The sequence below is a fragment of the Saccopteryx bilineata genome, chromosome 11 (assembly GCF_036850765.1).
Source record: "Saccopteryx bilineata isolate mSacBil1 chromosome 11, mSacBil1_pri_phased_curated, whole genome shotgun sequence".
NCBI classification, from domain to species: Eukaryota; Metazoa; Chordata; class Mammalia; order Chiroptera; family Emballonuridae; genus Saccopteryx; species Saccopteryx bilineata.
The window spans coordinates 80,966,310-80,981,926 of NC_089500.1; the positions used below are offsets into that span (position 1 = coordinate 80,966,310).

The 15,617-nt window shown below is 45.3% G+C and overlaps 1 protein-coding gene and 1 long non-coding RNA gene across 4 annotated transcripts; one reads left to right on the forward strand and one right to left on the reverse strand.

The window, feature by feature from the left end:
* Positions 1–1,059: 1,059 nt before the first annotated feature.
* ZNF322 (zinc finger protein 322) lies at positions 1,060–11,802 on the reverse strand. Of its 3 annotated transcripts, none has more exons than XM_066247062.1 (3): positions 11,662–11,802; positions 5,316–5,391; positions 1,060–4,655 (listed from the first exon to the last, which is right to left on the reverse strand). In XM_066247062.1, the coding sequence occupies exon 3, from the start codon at positions 4,573–4,575 to the stop codon at positions 3,349–3,351; it is 1,227 nt and encodes a 408-aa protein (XP_066103159.1). In that variant the 5' UTR covers positions 4,576–4,655; positions 5,316–5,391; positions 11,662–11,802; the 3' UTR covers positions 1,060–3,348. The 3 variants fall into 3 exon arrangements, with proteins under 3 accessions (XP_066103159.1, XP_066103160.1, XP_066103161.1); XM_066247063.1 differs by lacking the exon at positions 11,662–11,802 and adding an exon at positions 10,930–11,549; XM_066247064.1 differs by lacking the exon at positions 11,662–11,802 and adding an exon at positions 10,720–10,912.
* Positions 11,803–11,940: 138 nt separating this feature from the next.
* Positions 11,941–13,296, forward strand: LOC136315469 (uncharacterized). Its single transcript, XR_010727507.1, has 2 exons — positions 11,941–12,286; positions 12,982–13,296. It is a non-coding gene; the product is annotated as an uncharacterized lncRNA (long non-coding RNA).
* Positions 13,297–15,617: the final 2,321 nt, after the last annotated feature.

Consider the following 15,617-nt stretch of genomic DNA (forward strand, 5'->3'; position numbering starts at 1 on the left):
CTGAACTGCTCTGGACACCCTTTTCTCCAAGCGTCTTTCTTTGGAAACCTGGGTGTGTTTAACATCTGTGATGAACACGTGTACTGGACTCCACGTGGGTCACTAATGGAGCATTGGTGGTTACTGATTTCACCCCAACATGGTCAGATAAAGCTGTTACTCCTCCCCATGCTGTTCGTTCTGTACGGGGAGGCTCTGAAAGGGCCCGTCCAGAGAACGGACCACACTCCTTCAGGTTTCCTGCACTCTTGGCCTTCACACGAGACACTCCTGGAAGTCTAGAGAGGTCCAGTGACTATCACCACCACCACCAGGACTCAGGGCCACATGAATATCCACTTCATCCTTTTATTTTTTCAGCTTTATTGAGGTATAATTGACAAAATTGTAAGCTATTAAAGTTACATCATGAGGAATTGATGATACACATATACACTGTAAAGGAGTTCCTGAATATCTCTATTCTGATTCAAGTGGAGGAGGAAAGCTTTTTTTTAGTACAGTAGAGACAAAATGGAGTTTTTCAAAACATGTTTATTTAAGAATTAAGGGGAAACAAAAACATTAAAGCATAGGAATACATTGAATATAGGTGTCCCGTTTGGTCTGACATCTTGAAAGTTACTCTACTTACCTGAGGTAGATCTAGGTTGGCACTGTTTCAAGAGAACCTCCATCCATCCCAGAAATTACCTCTAGTTCTGGTTGGTTACAGGCTCCCAAGTGGTCCCCCCAACCTCAGGTTATTCTATATCAATAATACCAACACCTGTTCCCCAAAAGACCTTGGACCGGTTTCAAACCCACAAAGTTCTGTGTTTGAGGGATGGTCCATCTTTAACTTACTTAAAGACTAGAGACAGTTACCAGTGAGATTAGCTGAGAGAAGGGTCAAGTCCTTACCCTGCCAATGATACCAGCTCTGTCTCCTGCAAGTTCTCTCTAATAACCAGTAAATAGCCACAGGACTTATTTTCAATACCACTGTGCCATACGCCCATACTATTTCAGTGTTAGTTATCACACATACTAGTGATAGGCATGATTTTCACCAAAGAAAAATAATACCTGTGTGTTTTACCACACTGGGCAACCAACATTCATGGCATAAGAGCTACTTATGAAAATACTAAAACACATATGATTGAATAACCTTTCAAGACTGTTTCTAAAAGAAAAAAACCCCTAGAGTCAGATTCCTTACTGTCACTATGAGTTATATCCACGGACCCTAAGATTATCAACATCATCAGTCAGTCATTAGGATCAACGCTTAGAGCCACACACCAAGTATTCACTGGCCACCTCCATGAGTTCAGCCATTGCTCCTGGAGCTCAAGGATCTGCTCACGTCAACCAGACTCCAACTAGCAACTAAATACTCATCCACCGTTCTAGAATCCCAATACTGCAGCATTAAGTACTTTTATTAACTGTCTCTTAATCTGAGGGGGGAAACTCGGGTGTTCATTTATAGATCCCTGGATTAACTATAGTACTAGAGAATGTTAAATATAATAATTATTCTGTTAAATTGGAGATAAGTGCTTATCCTTAAACCTCTGATGAATCTGGCAACTACTTTTCCCTTCTAGCATTTAAAATCCTATGTTCCAAGCCAAGTAAATACCTTATATTGTGGTGATTGCAGTCCTTTCCCTGGGAATAAAAAGTATTTTCTTTATTCTTGGCAGAACTAAAATAAAGGAAGGGCATATTGTTATGGGACTGGATGTGCTAAGAGTAGCAGGACCATGGAGTGAAAAGAACACCAGCTTTGGAGTTAGAATCATCAAAACCAAGAAGCATGGTTCCTCCACTAACAAGGCGTCACCGTGAGTTACTCTCTGTGCAGGCCTAACCCTCCCTCTGGAAGCCCTCAGCCATCCCTCCCAGAGCTGATGATACATTATCGTTAGAAAGGGTGCTCCGTGAAGTCAAAGATGTGGATACTAGCAACATCATAATTATCCTGGAATCTGCATTTCTGAGTTGAAAGAGATGAATCTCTAAGTGGAAACTCTAAATGCCAGTGGCACTCAGAGAAAGCAGACCTCCGAGGATGTGCCTCAGCTCACACGAAGCAAAGTACTGAGTAAAATGCAGCCTCTCAATGAGGCTGCCCCTCCAAAGGGGAAACGGAGTTCTGACCCAGGACAACTGCTCCCTAGCTGCTTCGTTCTTCCACTGCCAGTAAGTTCCCCAAGCTACTCTCCAAACGCCAGGCCCAATCTGGACAAGAATTTTAAAAAAATAACAAAAAATTTAAAGTCAAGAGGCAAAGTCAGTGTTCTCCTTTCCCCAGCAGTAACACATGCCACACCATCTGTCACAAGGGCTCAGTCCTTTCCTTTATTGGATTTCCAAATTTCAAAAAGAGGAAGTCAAGCAATCATTAATGAAGTGGTTCAGATGAAAGAAAAGCATCTTTACCTGAGTTTCCCATCAGGCCTGCTCTGACCTGCCCAAGCTCCTCCCACAACAAGCTTCTGGGTATCTAAAAACTTTACATGACTTCATTAAAAGTCACCTCTACCACATGGGTCAGCTAACTATGAGCACGGCTATTCTCAAACCTATTCTATGTACACAGTCCACGGTTAGATCTCTCACTAGAGAAAAATTCTCTGCAGGGTATAGGTTCTTTGGGCCCCAAAGGTAGAGGTTTCTTGTAGCAAGGCTTTTCTCAGACTGGAGATATTTGCGGGGTTTTTCACTCATGTGAGTTCCCTGGTATACCAAAGAGCTGATCATTGACAGATTTCTCTCAGGCTTTGTAGCGTCTCTTCTCAGATTGTTGTTTGCTGTTGGTGCAAACCCAAGAAGGCTTTCCATCTAGTGCTTTTGCCACATTCAAGACAAATACCTAAATTTTCACCACTATGGCTTCTCTGATGGGTAAGAAAGTCATGGTTCTGTTGGAAGCTATGTTCACACTTGCTGGGGTTTCTCCCAAGTGTGGGCTTTCTGAAGTCCAGTGAGTTGTGTACACTGTCTGAAGCACTGTTCACACCAGAGGGCGTGTGAATTCCCTCTGAAGGAGAGGACTGAGCGTTGCTAGGAAACTCTCACTCTCTGCATCTGCAGGGTTTCCCAGCAATACGAGTCCTCTTGTGGGTCATCAGATATGAATTCAAAGCTTTTCCAAACCTCAAGGCTTTTGAAGGTTTCTCACTGGAGTGACTGATAGGTGTTCTGTTAGGGCAGCAATCTGGGTAAACAATTTCCCAACTTCCTACAATTGCAGATTTTCTGGTCCCATTGAAGTCTGAGTTCTTAGAAAAGTCTAAGATTTGCCTACTGTTCATCTTAATGAGTTCTGACTCATAAATATGTTTCTTTATGGTGTTAAAACTTCTTGTCTGGCCAAGACGTCTGTGAGGCTTCTGATGCATGGGGGAGGCTGAGCTCACGCCCTTTCTCACCCACGTTACAGATATACGGTTTCTCACCGATGTGGACCGTCTGATGTTGAAGGAGGGCTGAGCTCTGGCAGAAGCCTTTATCACACACACTGTACTGATAATGCAGCTCCTCTGTTTGAGTTCTCATTTTCGGTTGTGCAACGAAGCCCATACCTAGGAGGAAGCCACTCTCACATGCAGACCACTGACGTGGTTTCTCTTCCATATGAATTCTTTGATGCACGATAAGGTCCGAACCACAGCTGAAACTTTTCTCATATTCAAGGCATTTAAAAGTGTGCGTGTGAGTTGCCTGGTGCCTGATTAGGTTGGCACTCCGAGTAAAACTTCTCATACATTCCAAGCATTTATAGGGCTTCTCCCCTGTGTGGACTCTCTGGTGGACAATAAGGTCTGATTTCTGGCCAAAGCATTTCTCGCAGGCACCACACTTATAGGGCTTCTCCCCAGTATGAACTCTTTTATGAACAATGAAGGCCGAACGGTGTCGGTAACTTTTCTCACACTTAGTACATTTGTAGGGCCTTTCGCCAGTGTGAGTTCTCTGGTGGCTAATGAGATCGGATTTTCCACTAAAAGCCTTTTCACACTCCAGACACTTAAATGGTTTCTCTCCAGTGTGAGTTCTTCGGTGCCTAATGAGGTTTGTACTTCGACTGAAACATTTATCACACTCACTGCACAGATACGGTTTCTCGCCCGTGTGGCTTCGCTGGTGGACAAGCAGATCAGAGCTCTGTCCAAAATTCTTGCCACAGATGTCACACGTGTAGAATTTTTTGCCTGCATGTGTTCTCTGGTGTCCTGAAAGGGCTAAGTGGTGCCAGAAGCTCTTCTCACATTTGCTACATTTATAAGGTTTCTCATAATTGTGGATCCTCTGGTGTGAAGTAAGATCTGAGCGCTGGACAAAGGTTTTCTCACACATATCACATCGATAAGGTTTCTCCCCAGTATGGATTCTCTCACACATAATAAGAGCTAAGTTTTCACAGAAGTTTTGCTCACGTTCAAGGCACTGGTATAGTTGATCATCTATCTGAGTAGTCTCATGCACACGAATAAAAATCTTTTGACCCCTCTGAGGGCACACATAATACAGCTTCCTTCTCTGAGTTCTCTGATTATCTCTCTCTTCTGAAGTGTACATCTCTATGGCTCTCTCCTAGGGAGTGTTCCACTGGTCGTCTTGACCCACCATCTTCTTCATCGTTGTTTTCCTGATAAGAACTGCAAAGATACACCTGTTTTAGGCCTTTGAGTCATGAATTGTTTGTTTCTACAAGTTTCAAGCATTATACACACTAATTCCTTACTTGATATTTCCAACACTGTGAGACAAAGGAGCAACATTACTTATATTCCTATAACTAAGAAAAGAATGCACAAAATTAAACCACTGTAGAAAACACAGAAATTCTGTATCAGATTCTATGAGTGCCCGAGGTTGTTCAGGTGCTGAAATCAGTTTCTCTCTTTGCTAATATAAAACCAATCGGCAGTACATATGGAAAGTACTAGGAATAATTATTTCTTTCCTGACCCGAGGGGTCTCAAACCTGGGTTCTTCCTTTTCCCATCTCTCCAGCTGAGCAGTGCCTGCCCAGCAAACTCCCCTTTGCTCCTTTGTTTTCCCACAGCGCTGACCACCCCATGCAGTGCACACAGAATCCACTGATCTGCTGTCTGTGGTGAGAAGACGGCAGGATGTCTGTTCTGACCGCTGCTCTTTCCTTGCTGTCATTCAGGCACACAGCTTACTGCATGTCTGCTTTTGTCCTCACCTGGTCAAGGACCAGGGCTGTATGCCACAGGGTGGGAGCCGGTCTTATGAGACGGGTTTAGAAGAAAGAAGGTACATTTAAAAAAGCTGAGGAAACGGGAGCTCACCTAGAATGTAAATGAAGGAAAAAGCAGCATTGGCATCCTGGTCCTGAAAATATGACTTCTGAAGGAAGATCGCGTTCTGTAAAACACAAGGACAGTCATAATGAGAGGCTTTAGCACTAGATCATTTTACTTAACCTGAAAAAGTGGATTGTTTCCTTTAAAAAAGCAGATGGACTTTGCCACCTGACCTGCAGTGGTGCAGAGCATGAAGTGTCGACTGGGAATGCTGATGTCACCAGTTTGAAACGCTGGGTTTGCCCAGTCAAGGTATACACAAGAAGCAACTACGTATTATGAGTTGATGCTTCCTGCTCCTCCCCCCTTCTCTCTCTCTCTCTCTCCTCTCTCTAAAACCAATAAATAAAATCTTAAATTAAAAATTTATAAAGCAGATGGGTTTCCTTATATAACCCCTTAAGTTCAATTCTGAAGAGAATGTTCATAGTCCTGTTATCCTCTTTGACTCTGACAAAAAGGACAATGAAGAATCGATAAGCCACCCCTGGCCTGGGGCTCTAACAGTGTTGCAGGAAAGTCCCCTCCCACTAACCTCACTGAAACACTGTGGCATCATCTTCCCCCAGGAGCTCCGGCTTCCCTGGTCTGAGGTACATCAGGGACCACCGTGTCCCCAGGGATGCCACGACCCCCACCTTCTCTGCAGGGCAGGGCATGCCATTATCACCATTATGGTTATTCACAAGTTACAACAGACCAAGTTCATTTCTATTTCAGCCACGAACAATGCAGGATGCAGTAGACTGCAGAAGGAGGTAGACAGCCACGCCTGTCCACTGATTTCTTCCCTCAGCAGCTCTCAGCTGCCTGTCCCAGGTCACCAGACTTTCAGTTCCCTCAACAACCCTTCTGCTGTTGAGGACGAGAAGCAAACACAGAACTGCTGACACGCAGACAGCCCAGGGGAGTTACACTTAGTCCACAGCTGCAGTATTAACACGACATGTTTCAAGGTTCTGGTCCCAGGAAAGTCGGAGTAAGTACACGCCAGCCAGTTCTCCCAGAAAACGCAACGCTGAGCTCTGCACGGGCGGTTCAGCCAGCGCTGGGGAATCAAAGAGCCAAGCACGCGCAGATCACGGGAGCACAGCCCGACCTGCAGTGAGTTCTCTATTTTGTTGTCCCCTTTTGTACCCCGAGCTGAACTCAATAAAGGTTGAATCGCAGGAGTCAGAAAAACTATAAAACAAATTCAGCTGGGATTTTTCTGAAAACCTATGGAGTTCCATGCCAGTGATTTAATTGACTTCACTCGGTGGACATACAACAGAGCTGGGCTACTGGTGGCAGGACCAATCTAAATAAAGCTCACTGTCAGAAAGAAAAAAACCACTGTAAGCACAAATTTCTTAGAGTTCTGATCAGAGCAGGATACAAGGAGAAGACTTAGTGTGCACACGGGACTGGAAGAAGGGGCCCTGGAACAATTCTTAGGAAGGAGGAGAGTAGAAAGGAAGGGGGAGAACACCTGGACCCAAATCAACCACCAATAAAGCCAGAAAGTTTTAAACCTTTTTTTTTTTTTTTTTTTTTTCTGAAGTTGGAAATGGGGAGGCAGTCAGACAGACTCCCGCATGCGCCTGACCGGGATCCACCCGGCATGCCCACCAGAGGGCGATGCTCTGCCCATCTGGGGCATCGCTCTGCCGCAACCAGAGCCATTCTAGCACCTGAGGCAGAGGCCACGGAGCCTCCCCAGCGCCCGGGCCAACCTTGCTCCTGTGCAGCCTTGGCTGCCGGGAGGGGAGAGAGAGACAGAGAGGAAGAAGAGGGGGAGGGGTGGAGAAGCAGATGGGCACTTCTCCTATGTCTGTGTGCCCTGGCCGGGAATTGAACTCGGGACTTCTGCACGCCAGGCCGGTGCTCTACCACTGAGCCAACTGGCCAGGGCAAAGCCAGAAAGTTTTAAAACACACCAATATGCACAGAATAGGAAAAGTTATTAAGGAACTATCCTATATAAAATGCTAGCCCTAGATCAGGGGTTCTCAACCTTTCTAATGCCGTGACCCCGCAATACAGTTCTTCATGTTGCAGTGACCCCAAACCAAAAAATAATTTTGGTGGCTACTTCATAACTGTAATTTTGCTACAGTTATGATTCGGAATGTAAATACCTGATTATGCATTATGTATTTTCCGATGGCTTTAGGTGACCTCGCCGGGGTCGCAACCCACAGGTTGAGAACCGCTGCCCTAGATTGTTTCATAAGGATATTCTAACAAACTCATAAAGATGCTTCATAAATGTTTTCCAGGCCACTAAAAAATAAAGACTTATTCTTTTGTAGGGGAAAAAAAGTGTAACACTGATAAAATCTGATAGAGTATTAAAAAATGTTATAGCCTTTTATCAGTATCGATGTGAAAATTACTAACAAAATAATTTTTGATATTTTTTTACATTTTGCATATAATATATATTCTTAACCTAAAATGTAATGTACTCTCTTACACTGTTGCTTTTTAAAACATGATTTATTGCCTGACCAGGTGGTGGCTCAGTAGATAGAGCGTCGGACTGGGATGCGGAAGGATCCAGGTTCGAGACCCCAAGGTCGCCAGCTTGAGCACGGGCTCATCTGCTCATCTGGTTTGAGCAAAAAGCTCACCGGCTTGGACCCAAGGTCGCTGGGCTCCAGCAGCAAGGGGTTACTCGGTCTGCTGAAGGCCCACAGTCAAGGCACACGTGAGAAAGCAATCAATGAACAACTAAGAAGTCGCAATGCGCAACGAGAAACTAATGATTGATTCTTCTCATCTCTCTCCGTTCCTGTCTGTCTGTCCCTGTCTATCTCTGCCTCTGTTAAGAAAAACAACAACAATAAAACATGATTTATTCTAGAAATCACTCCACATCAATTCATAAAGATTTTCTTTAGTCTCTTTCACAGGTGCATAATACCTCAATTATATGTGGATACACCAAGTTTATTCATTCACTTTCTTACATATGGGCATTTGGGTTGTTTTAAGTATTTTGAAATTAAACACATTGTTACGATGCATAACTTTATGCTTGTGTATTTTCATATTGCTGGAGGTGCAACTTCAGAGTCAATTTCTAGAAGAAGACTGCTGAGTCAGATGCAAATGCATATCTGTGTGTAAGTAGACAAAATCATAAAGCAAACATTAATGTTAACATTTAGGGCCCTGGCCAGGTTGCCCAATACACATCCCTGGTCAGAGTGCATACAGACACAGATGGATGTTTCTGTCTCTCTTTCTCTCTCTTTCTCCCCCCCCTTCCTCTCTCTCTAAAATCAATAAATTAGTCTTTTTTTTTTTTAATATTAACATTTAGGGACTATGGGCAAAGGTTGTATGGGCATTCTTTCCACTATTTGTATAACATGTTTGTTAGTCTCAAATTACTTCAAAATTAAAAGTGTTTTGTTTGTTTGTTTTAAGGAGCATGGTAGCTGAGAGTTGGCATACTGTGCTAGTTAAAATTAAATATGCAAGTTCTGAAATCAGATTTGGGTTCAAGTTCCCACTGTGCTCTTTTTAGCTGTGAGAACTTGGTAGTGACTTAACATCCTTCAGCTACAATTTCCCCTTTGATCAAGTCGGTAATCTACGATTACATGCTTTGAGGAGTTGCTGTGAGAACTGAGAGTGTCAGTAAAGGACTCAGCTCAATATCTGGGTCTCAACAGGTGCTCAATAAATGGCAGGTTCTATTATTTTCTTAATTCCACCTTCACATGCACAAATACCCTTACATTCATTGAGCCCATCCTCTGTGCCTGCCCCTTGCATAAAACACTGTTCAAAATACACTGAAAATAACTAAGTAATAAATAATAAAATAACTCAGCAAGTTATGATTAATATGAAGATTAAGCAAAAACTACAAAAACAAATATGGAGAAATGTTGAGTATTTCCTCAAGTTATCAGCCCAGGGTCTTTGCCCTATGTAGCCAACAACTGTGGGGCACAAAGAAGAAAAAAACTTGTTAAATACGGGAATAATTTCCTTATCCATATCTAAGTCTTTTAGATGTCAGCACCTGGCAAATAAAATACAGTCTAGTTATCAAAACTCTAAGTAGATTATAACAATTCCTAGTTAAAATACTGTCATTTTCTCCTGTCACACTCAGAATAAATGCAGAATTGTCACAGCTCTATGTAACGTGGCTCCTCCACCTATCTCAAGCCTCAGAGGCCACCTCAGAACATTTGCACTTCTTTCTGCCCAGAATGCTCTTCCCCTGGGGAACTTGCTCCTTTATTTGATTCAAGAGCCTGACTGAAAATTACTTCCTCAAAATGAGGCACACACTGATGATTTTCTTTGACATAGCCATGTCCCCTTACCCTGTTTCGATTCTCTGCAGAGCACTTGTCATCACCCAACTCTGTGGCATATATTTTATATTTGTTAAATTGTTTCTCCTACTAGAATATAACTTTCATTAGACTTAGGACTTATAGTTTTTTGTCACTGCAACATCCCCAGCATCTGGAATAAACTGGCTGAATGAATGAAAAATATGAATGAATAAAATCAGAACAAAAAAAGGGTCATCATCACCCTTGGAACCCCTGCAGCACTGCAATCAGCTAGGCTAGTAGGACTGGCTGGTTCTCTTCAAACCTAAATGTATTCTTCCAGTCTTAGCTTCAGGGGACCCTCCTGTAGGAAGAGACTGGTTCTCTCTTCCGTGGCTACAATCAGAGTGCACAGAAGGAGCAGTCAGGCAATAAAAGTCCAAGTACACAGGCTGAGAAGAGAGAGAAAACTTCAAAGCTCAAGGTTTACCTTACAGTCCAAGGCTATGTGGAGCAAGCAAAGTCCATAAAGCATTATCTTAAGAGAAAAAAGATAATTCTTACTTTATCAGGCCCTAAGTTAGGATTATCTAACTTATTTTTCACTGATTACATGATTGTCTCATTTACTCTTCCAAAGAGCTCTGTAAAGTTGATGTTAATACAAATGTTTGCATCCTTCCAGATAGAAATCCTGATGCTTTGGACAGTTAAATAATTACCCAAGATGTCACAGCTAGTAAGTAATAGAGATAGGACTTAAATTGCTATCTTCTGACTCCTGAGCCTGCCTAAGCGTTGGGCATACTGCCTTTTAGGGGGCTGCAAATCAATCAAGAAGCAATTACTACAAGTCTATTGTGAATATACATGTTGGAACGGAGTATAAAATACAGCTAATTTGGTATACTAGGACCCAGTTTTATCACTGCTATCTCACAAGCTAAAAAAGGACCATTTCTCTTTTCATGTATCCTCTCCCATTCCTTCCTGTCCCCTCTAGGGCTCCTCTCTTCACCCTCCAAAATCCACATTTATATAGAAACATACAACCTGCTACGCCACTGACCGAAACAACAGACCAAAACATGTCTAGTCCATACCTGTTCACACCACACAATTCTTCCCTCTCCTAGAGGGGGAAAAAAAATCAATGTTGCAGACATTTGTGATTTTTGTGAAATTTATAATTTTTCTGCAGCTGGACATCTAACTATTGGTTCCATTTTCTCCCCAGTCTGGTCAGCATCTTTCAAACATTCTCTTTCCTCTTCCCACCTTTACTTGCATTCTGTTTCTCCCGCAAGGAGTACCTGCCACTGGTAGCCATAGTTCCTTCCCAGCCAGCTCGAGGCAAAATATCAAGAATCCTTCTGGAGAATAACTCACTCCACAGTAAAGCCTCTAGAGTCCTGTTTTGCTGGTTTCATTTTTGTCCTTCTGCTCAATGCTTTCTATTTGAGGTCAACCTCTCAGGTCAAGGGCCCCATCCTCCTACCCATGGTAAGTGTACATGTATAATAAAGTTACATAAAATGTAGGTTTCCAAAAATGGCTAAGGCACGACTCTCCCGCATCTGGCTTCAGTGCAGCAGAACTCATCTCAGCATTAAAGACGGGGGTGGAGGGACTCCCCTATTCAACGTCCTCGGTTTCTTCCCCACCACGAAAGGCACCGGCCGCTCCGAGAAGTGCCCGGCAGTGTTCCCCGTGACCATCTGCAGGAACACCCCGCGCGGAGCTGCTCGTCTTTCAACTTTTCATTGACCGCCTTTCAGTCCGGGGTCGCAGTCGCGGAGCCGCAGGGGCGCGCGGAGCAGGGCGGCTCCAGGCCGAGGCCGCGGGTCCCTGGCCCGCCGCGCCCGGCCCGGCCCTGCCGGACCCGACCCGCCGCGCCCGGCCCGGCCACCGCCCCCCCCCCCGCCCGCGGCCCGCTCGCCCCGCGGCCCCTCCGCCGCCGCACTTCCGGTTACTTGCGGACACTGGGTCCGGGGCGGCCGCGCAGACGCAAAGACCCCACCCTCGGGCGAGGAGGGGAAGCCAACCTGGGGCCGACGAGAGCCGGGAGCAGCTCCCTCTCGCGAGCCGGGCCGCGGAGCTGGGGGCCGGGCCGTCCACGGCGCCTCCACGCCGACCAGGCCGGCTGCGCGAGCCCTTTCAGCCCGGCCGGAGGCGGAGGCGCAGCCCCGCCCCGCGAGTCACGTGGCAGCCCGCCCGCGGCGACAGGGCGCCCCTCCCACCAGCTCTCCACCAATGGGGCCACGCCTCGGGAAGGGGCGGGGCCCCGCGCATGCGTGCAGAGGCTCTGCTGGGCGGTTCTGGGCGGAGCCACCGAGGCACCGCTGTTCTGTGGCGGCTGCCGAGGGCCCGGATGTGGGAGAGACCTGGCTGTCTGTCCGGCGGTTCCCGACTTCGGTTCACTTTCTCCAAGGCAGTGAAAAGGGAACTGGACGCAGGAGAGGAGTCGCAGAGATGGATGCCGCCCGTCCTGAAAAGAACAAACAAAAAACACTCCGAAGGACCAGGAAGAAAGGGAGGATCCCCAAATGTTAGGACGAGGGTCTCAAGGTGCGGGCGGCTCTTCCTGCTATTCTTGCTCAGGGTTCAAATGCACAACAGTAGGTCGTAGACGCAGCTGTCATCAGCTCAGCTTGTCCGGAACCGAACCGGGTAAGTGCAGCCAACAGCAAAGAAGTCAACGTGTAATTGACCAAAGAGTGTTTGTACCTAAGCCACGCCGAGCCTGCCTCTGGTTGACAGCGTGTTGATGTGAACCTGTCTCCTTCACTTGCTGCAAGTAAATAAAACGGCCTTGTGACAGCCACATCTTATTCTTGAATAGAGCACCCCAAGCTGCGAACCCCTTGAGTTGAGTAAACAAATCCGGTCCCTCCAAGGGGGCTCCTCTGTCGGGTTTGGATGCCAGACGAAGCAGTGGGCAGGGGCAGCTCGTCCCGGGCTTACTGGCCGGTGGTCCTTTACCTAATAGAAAGGACCTCTTTATGGGCGTATTTGTTTGGTTTTGGCTGAGGCTGTGCGGTACTGACCAGCCTCAGCAGTGAAACCAAGTGGCCACCTGAACCTCTTTGTTCAGAACTTTCCAGAGGAGGTGTGGGTGAGTGGGCCCTAGCGGCCTCAATAATTAGTGATTCTATTCCCACGTTGGGAATAGGGTTGTCAGAAGGTTAGTTTCATTTCTGGAGACTTGCATAGGTTCTGGGACTTTACAGGGGAGAAACGCTTTGTCAGGATGCGGGCTTAAGGAAGGTATTTCTGAAGGGAATTTTTAGGGGGATTAAAGGTCAAGAGACCTGAGAGATCCCCAGGCCGTGTCTGGTTCAATACGTTCTGGTTGTCACCCTCAGGATCCTGTTACTGGCCTTCCTGGAGAGCGAGGAGTCTTCCCACCCCCACTGATAAGAGAGAGAGAAGCATCAAGTCGTTTTCCACTGAGTTTGTGCACTGTTTGGTTGTTTCTCATATGTACCCTCACTGGGGATCCATCCTGTCTCCTCTGAACCACCTGGCCGGGGCCCAGGAGTCTTTTCTTGTTTGAAGACCTCTTACAATAAAAGAACAGAATTCACTGGTTTATGGTGTACCAAACCCACAATGTTTAGCTCAATCAGAACAGCAGGTTTTAGAAGATAAATTAAAAACCTTTCAATTTAAAAAATAAACATTTTTTTTTAAAACCCTTCAATTAGACTGTTAACCAGTGAGCTAGTCAGTACTGGGGTTGTCTGAGATGTTGGAAATACCTTTTCAGAAAAATGGGAAATCGGCCTTCAATTACAGATCAGTCCCTTGGTATATACATCCTAAAACATGGGTTAATTTTGAATGTGACCCTTTAACATAGAAGCAACACATTTTAAATATAATTATAAATTTTATTATTTGTTGATTTTTGAGAGAGAGGAAGGGAGACAGAGAGAGATGGGCATAGATTGGTGGTTCCACTTATTTATGCATGCATTGGTTGATTCTTGTCTGTGCCCTGAACAAGCATCAAACCCACAACCTTGGTGTGTCGAGACACTGCTATAAATAAGTGTGCTACCTGACCAGGGCAAACAGATTTTCTTATACAATGTTATATGGCCCAATATGTATTAGAGAACCTGGAGCATTAGCCTGAAAATGGCTCTTTTAATTATAATACAATATTACAATTGGAGCTATTTTGAAAAAGTAAAAATGGGATGGAATCCTATACCTTCAAAATTTTTTATGGCATTATAATCAAAATCTCAGCCCACAAAATACATGTAAATAAGTTCAAGAGGACCCAAGGATTGGCCCTGGCGGGTTGGCTCGGTGGATAGAGTGTCCACCCGTGTCTAGACCTCCTGGGTTTGATTCCCAGTCAGCGCACACTAGAGAAGCAACCATCTACCTCTCCTCCTCTCCCTCTCCCTCTTCTCTCTTCCCCTCCCGCCACCGGTGGTTCAGTGCCCGGGCAGCCCAGGCGCTGAGGATAGCCCAGCATTGGTATTATAGGAGCCTACTGCTGAAGGGTAGAAAGACCATCAGCCACCAGTGTTCCTGATATCTTTAGGAAGTTAAAAAGATAGCTGTGGGTCCTACAACTCCCACCTCCCCATTATTAGAGGTGTCTTTTGGGGTTTTTCACAACAGGGATGTGGCAGAAGAAAGGAACGAAGAAAAGATGAAAAAGCAAGCAGCTTCTTTGGCTGTCTCCCTCCAGGCTTTGGGTAGTCAAAGGGGGAGAGGAGAAAGACCCCCTTGGGTAACCCTGGCCCCCACCTTGGGATCAACCAAAGGCATCCAGCAAATCTGGAGCCTAACCAATGTGCATCTTTGCTGCAGACCAGCACAGCTCCTAATAACGGTGCAGAATTAAGGAAACACACTTTATCAAAACAAAAACAATGGGACCAGGAGGACTTTCCAAGATGCCTGGCAGTATCCCAGTGCCCCATAGCCCCAGTTTGCTTTATTATATAGCCACATGCAAATCAAGGACCTTGATACAAAGTTGCACATCCAAAGCTAAGACAGGAACTCTCCCAAGGCATAAACAGGATGCATTAGTGAAATCTACCAACACCCAAAAACAAACAAAGAGTCAGAGGAAGGGCATGTATATTGCTTCCAGCAACCCAAGGAAGCAAGTAGAGTGGGTGCAAATACTCAGCATCATAACCAAACATGGAGATGGAGGGGGGAGAACCCAGCTTTTTGCTAAGCCTCAAATCTACAATGGCTTTTTGCCATTTATGTCCACAACACATCTTGCAGACAAGAGGGACCCTGGACAAGAGAGTACCCCAAGCATCTCAGAGAAGTAAGGGAAGGGAAGCTCCTGATTCTTTGCAGTTGCCCCGGATCCGGATAGAAGATGAGGACTGATGGAGTTGGGGGATCTCCCCTTTTCACTCGAAAATAGAACATATCACTTTCCCATTAGAAGTCCCAGGTTACCTGAGTACAGAAGGGGAGAAATTGAATGTCTGTTAGAATTGGAGCCAGTTACTCTGTACTTACTACCTGGAAGGGCCACCTCTCCAAGAGGGAATGTAATATGATATAAAAGAGGTGTTGAGAAAGCCAGTCACAAAAATTACATATTTGAGCCTCTGATATGAGAAATAGAGTCAAAACAATTGTCATACTTTTTCCTCTGTGTACCTGAATGTCCTGTTCCTCTCTTACAAAGGAACCTACCAAGGGGAAAAAATAGAGTTCGTGGCCCTACTTCACCTGGTCCCCAAAGATCAGGGACCTATACCCACAGAGATTCTTTATCAGGTTAATCTAGTTGTTTGGGCACAAGGAGAAGTTGGAAGGTTAAAGTATGTCCCACCTGTTAAAATAGTACCATTTCCAGAATTTTTTGTCTTTGAATGGGAAGATTCTGACACCCATCAAAAGTCTTGTGTTGCTGCTCTGTGTTACCACAAGGTTTCAAAAACTCCCCAGCTCTCTTTGGGGAGGCCCTTGAAAAAGACTTGAAGGACATTCAACTTGAAAATCA